Source organism: Dama dama, chromosome 15, assembly GCF_033118175.1.
Source record: "Dama dama isolate Ldn47 chromosome 15, ASM3311817v1, whole genome shotgun sequence".
Classification (NCBI taxonomy): Eukaryota; Metazoa; Chordata; class Mammalia; order Artiodactyla; family Cervidae; genus Dama; species Dama dama.
In genome coordinates, this window is record NC_083695.1 from 57582378 (window position 1) to 57588377 (window position 6000).

At 39.9% G+C, this 6000-nt stretch overlaps 1 protein-coding gene across 1 annotated transcript in view; it reads left to right on the forward strand.

The window, feature by feature from the left end:
- The window catches only part of FAS (Fas cell surface death receptor), a 31796-nt gene extending 28705 nt beyond the window's left edge, over window positions 1–3091 (forward strand). The window contains exons 8-9 of the mRNA XM_061162130.1: window positions 327–351; window positions 1067–3091. Coding sequence (XP_061018113.1) covers window positions 327–351; window positions 1067–1386 — 345 coding nt within the window. The 3' untranslated portion in view covers window positions 1387–3091. The remainder of the gene's footprint in view (window positions 1–326; window positions 352–1066) is intronic.
- The last annotated feature ends 2909 nt before the right edge of the window (window positions 3092–6000 follow it).

Sequence of the window (6000 nt, forward strand, 5' to 3'; positions counted from 1 at the left end):
AAAATGTTAGAATGATGTGTACTATGTTTATTTTCATGTGTCTATACAAAGAATGATCTCAGCACATTTCACAAATCCCTTAGGTTTCTTGCTTCTGTAAAAAGTGAACCACTATTCCCTTCGTTTCTGGTTCGGCTGGAACGTTTCAGAATAAAAATTTGAATGGTGAAAAAACCCTCCTTAGTCATTTAGTCTAATTTTATACATCAAGTAAGTGAACTTCCTTGAGTTTTAAGGAAGAATTAGAAGATTGCATTTGGAGTATTCTAAATATATTTTTATTTCCCTCTCTCCTTCCCTCTGTTTTTTTTTTTTTTTCTCCCCAGGAAGGGAGGCAACTGAATTTAACAGGTAAGATTTTTATCATTTTGTTTCATAGAGATGGCTTCCTTGGGAGTAACAGGCTAATTTTACAGTTAAAATAATGTTGGGAATTTCAGTGACACATTGTGGGGTCTTGCTATTCCTTGAGGCTGCGTTTCTTCCTGCTCACTAACAAGGGTTTATTAGGCAGTGTGTTTAAATGTATAACTAATACTCATTATTAAAAATAAGTCAGGTAACATAAGAGGCTCTATTCTTAAAGCTTTGTTTTCCTTCACAAGCAGTTGGGTATAGTATAGAACTCTGCCTAAACTCCTAGGTAATCTGAATTGTAGACTCAGTTGTATACTTACTCTTGGTGTATCCTAGTTCCAGTGAGTCAGTGATAAGATGGTCATAAACCCTTTGCCTGCCTTTTAGATTTGTGGATCATTGATCATCAGATCCATGAGGGCGTTAGAAATGAGTTTTTCTAGCTCTCTTATTATATAGATGAGAAAAGAAGACATAGAGATGTTACGTATCGTTTCCAGGGTATAGAGCAAATTACTGGGGACGTAGGAGGAGCTGGGATAAGAACTCAAGGTTGTTTCTGTTTTTATTTTTCCACAGTTGGCTCTTTAGATCTCTAGGACTTACCCATATTCATAAGTACTGTAAGAAGAGAAATAACTATGGTTTTTCAGAAGTGGGAATTTTGTTTAGAAAAACAAATTTTCAGAGACTCTTCTTTATTTTTCAGATGTTGACTTGGGTAAATATATCCCTACTATTGCTGAACTAATGAAAATAACTCAAGTTAAAGAATTTGTTCGGAAGAATGGTATAGAGGAAGCCAAAATAGATGATATCATGCATGACAATCTCCATGAAACAGCTGAACAGAAGGTCCAACTGCTCCGCAGTTGGTATCAAAGTCATGGAAAGAAAAATGCATATTGCACTTTGACTAAAAATCTCCCAAAAACTCTTGCAGAGAAAATTTGTGACATAGTCACAAAGGACATTACTAATGAACGTGAAAATGCAAACTTGCAAAATGAAAATGAAAACTTGGTTTAAAGTGAAAAACAACTAACTCAGTTCTGAGAATATACTAAATGTTCTAAATATGTTCAAATAAGTTCTGAGTAGCTATAGATATTGCTTGACTTAGCTTTTTACTGGGTGTGTTTTCTTTTTTCATTTATTAGATTTGTAGAGCTAATATATTTGCTCAAAGCTATTTGTAGAGCTAATAGCTTTGAGCATTTCATGATTCTGCCTTCAAGGATTTTTAAAGTCTAGTTGGGTAGATGAACGCTGGTGAGAGTAAATACCCATGTTCATCTTCTTGCCTATTAAGTGTGTGAAAAAGCATGCATTCAAAGATTGAGATCATGTTCAAGTGTGTAACATATGATTCTGTCAGTGTGAATGTAATTAATGTATACAAATTAATGTGAACACAATGTAATTAATGTACACAAATTAATGTGAACACAAATTAATGTGAACACAAATGCCTATCCACAGGTTGACCCCATTCCACGAATTAGTAGATGTGATCATTGTTGCCATGTGACAATCAACTGCCTCTAAATTACCTCCCCAGCTCTACTGATAATTCTAGATATTTTTCCATATTTACAAATTTTGTTTACACCTTTGAGAGGAGTATATTCAGGGAAAACTTGCACATATCCTCTGAATATAAAATTTAAATTCTACCTCAAAGATCTTTGCACAGATTATTGGCCTTTCATAGTGAACTATTTCCATTTTGGATTCACATAGAAAATGCAGACTCAGTTATAGTGCTTGAATATTTTATATTTGTCACTGTAGATCAAATAACCTACTTCTTTCTCAGGTGTCAAACATTTTGGTCAGGAAAGAATTACTAGATCACTGTCATCTCCCTGTTTTCACCTTGATGTGCATCTAGGTAGACTGAACCCCCAGACTTGAAAGGACTTCCTAAGAAACACTGAATGATTGATGAAAAACTGGGGCTGCCCTTAGAAACATCTAGCTTGATTTGGAGAGACCAGCTGCTCTTATGGAAGGTAGCTTTGTGGCATATCATGAACCCATGTCTATCACCAAAACTGATAAGATAGATTCTTATTTTGTCCCATCCTTCACAAAGTGCTCAGTAACTTGCCATGTATTCTCTGTTGATGTAAAGGCAGCTTATACACAGCAGAAGTGAAATCATACTGCTGCTGCTGCTAAGTCACTTTAGTCATGTCCGACTCTGTGCAACCCCATAGACGGCAGCCCACCAGGCTCCCCCGTCCTTGGGATTCTCCAGGCAAGAACACTGGAGTGGGTTGCCATTTCCTTCTCCAAGGCATGAAAGTGAAAAGTGAAAGTGAAGTCACTCAGTCGTGTCCAACTCAGCGACCCCATGGACTGCAGCCCACCAGGCTCCTCCGTCCATGGGATTTTCCAGGCAAGAGTACTGGAGAAGGGTGCCACTGCCTTCTCCAGAAATCATTCTAAGTGTTAAGAATTGCCTGTTTTCTGTAGCTTCTTAGACAAGCCCCTCTCCCCACTATCACTTCCTTGCTTTTACATTTAAACACTTTTGAAAGTTTGTATTAACTGTGAATGTTAATAAATACTATTTATATTTATATAGTTGTAAATGGAACACAGTTATAAGCTGAAGCAGATGCTCAGAACTACCTCAAGAGCGTCCACTGATGGAAGATGTTTTTCCCGTATGTTTGGAAATAGAAAATATAAACAAAAATATTTTATTAAAATCATGTTTTTGGTATTTCAGGTTATCTCTTTTTTGGTGGGACTTTGCTTTTTATTTTCCCTTTTTCTATTTATTACTAACTGTAACCTGTTCATTAATCTTTCATCCATTCTCTGATCTCTCAGGAGGTATCTTCTTTTTAAAGGCTTTTAGTGGTTAAATCATTTCCTCTATAGGCTTCTACTCTAAAGCATATATCTCCTAAACAACACATGATTACTTATTATGTGAGGACTTACCATGACAGGATTATATATTAGGCACTAGAAGTGTTGTATACTGACACATGTAAATGAAATCTAGCAAAATGGTACAGATGAATGTATTTGCAGAGCAGGAATAGAGATGCAGACGTAGAGAACAGACATGTAGACATAGGCAGGGAAAGGAGGGTGGGACAAATCGGGAGAGGAGCATTGATACATATGCAGTGCATGCATGCTGCGTCACTTCAGTCACGTCCAACTCTGCAACCCTGTGGACCGTCGCCTTCCAGGCTCCTCTGTCCATGAATTCTCCAGGCAAGAATACTAGAGTGAGTTGCTATTTCCTCCTCCAGGGTATCTTCCCAACCCAGGGAGCAAAGTTGCATCTCTTATGTCTCTTGCATTGACAGGCGGGTTCCTTACCACTAGCACTACCTGGGAATCCCATATTCCAGTACCATGTGTAAATAGACGGCTAGTGGGAACCTGCCGCATAGCACAGGTAGCTCAGCTGAGTGCTCTGAGATGACCTAGAGGAGTGGGAGGGAGGCTCATGAGGGAGGGGATACATGTGTATGTATAACTGATTTACTTTGTTATATAGCAGAAACCAACACAACATTGTAAAACAATTATATTTCAATAATAAAATTTCTTAACAATATGTATAACTGGACATACATAAGAAAAAAAAGTAATTAGTTCAAAGGATTGGTTTTATTGGTAAGAAAGCTAAATGGGGATTTTGAAATATTCCTTCCTGCATACTTTTTATTTCTGGCTCCATAATGACCACTGGACTATCTCTCTTTTTTAAAATTTAATTTTAACAGTACATTTTGTTTAGCCCATTATTTCCCAAATGTTATCATTTCAACATGTAAGCAATATAAAAACCATTAATGAGATCATTTGCATTCTTTTTTGTTTTCCTAGTAAAGCCTTCAAAATCTGGTTTGTATTTTAGTTACCGTTTTAAGCACATCTCAGTTTGGACTGGCTGCATTTCAAAGACTCAACAGCTGGTGGCTAGTGGCTATGGTACTGATAGTTCAGGTCTCTTTATTAGGGCAGGTGTGCAAATTTAACTCTAAAGCTGGTTTAGCCCTACTACTAAAGTCCAGTACTTTCACCATCTTTTCAAGGGGTTCTCTTCACTCTGGTTGGGTGGAGTGTCATCTCCCACCCTCATGTCACCGCTGGGAACTGTTCTGCTTACAGCACCCATAGCTGTCCTTTGCTGGCTCTCAGAGTCTGATCTCTGCACATGCACATAGTAACAGCCCAAAGATTTCAAAGAATCTCTGCACAGATTTCTGGAACTTTTTTTCTGTGTAACTTCCTTCTTTTCAGTACTCTGTTCTGAGAAGTCTGGCAGCCTCAGCCTCCTAAATGCTACCCTCTGCCCCTCAACTTGATAAGAAGACTATTCTCTGCTTAGAGTTCCTCCTGTACCAGGGTCTGAAAAGAGCTTGTGGGCAGAAGGTCTGAGTGACCATAGGGGTCACCTCATTAGTTTCTCTCCTCTAAGGGACAATCTGTAATCTCTATTATCTGGTTTTCTAGTTCTAGACAACAGTGGGGCAAGATGATACTAGTTCGTCTTCATGGCCAGAAGCAGAGGTCCTACAGACACATCTCAGTTTATTGTGCTTCACTTTATTGAATTTTGCAGATGTTGTGATTTTTACCAACAGGTTTTTGTGGCAACCCTACATCAAGCAAGATTATTGGCATCATATTTTTCTAACAGCATTTGCTCACTTCGTGCTCCTTTTGGTAATTCTTGCAGTATCAGTATCTTGGACTTTCTCATGATGATTATATTTATTATGGTGATCTGTGATTAGAATCAAATCCCATACCCACCAGAGATGCTCAGAGGGCTCAAACCAACCTTGTGCGCACCAGGACCCAGAGACTCCACAGAGACTGAGACAGAACTGTGTTTGGGTGTCTCCTGAGGAGGTATGGGTCAGCAGTGGGCTGCTGCAGGGGCAGGGGCTCTGGGTGCAGTAGACCTGGGCATGGCATAAGCCCTCTTGGAGGAGGTCACCGTTAACCCCACCATAGAGCCGCCAGAACTTACACAGGACTGGGGAAACAGACTCTGGGAGGGCACAAAGAGAAACATGTGTGCATGAGGACCCAGGAGAAAGGAGCAGTGACCCCATAAGAGACTGACCCAGACTTGCCCATGAGTGTCCATATGTCTCTGGCAGAGGCATGGGTCAGCAGTGGCCTACTGCAGAGTCGGGGGCACTGAGTGTAGCAGTGTGTGCATGGGACCTTTTGAAGGAGGTCGCCATCATCTTCATTACCTCCACCATAGTTTGGCCTCAGGTCAAATAACAGGGAGGGGACACAGCCCCGCCCTTCAACAAAAAATTGGATTAAAGATTTACTGAGCATGACCCATCAGAGCAAGATCTGGTTTCCCCCTCAGTCAGTCCTTCCCATCAGGAAGCTTCCATAAGCCACTTATCCTTTTCCATCAGAAGGCAGACAGACTGAAAACCACAATCCAGGAAAACTAACCAATCTAATCACATGGATCACAGCCTTGTCTAACTCAGTGAAGCTATGAGCAATGCCATGTAGGGCACCCAAGATGGATGGGTCATGGTGGAGAGTTCTGACAAAACGTGGTCCACTGAAGAAGGGAATGGCAAACCACTTCAGCATTCTTGCCTTGAGAACCCCATGAACAGTATGAAA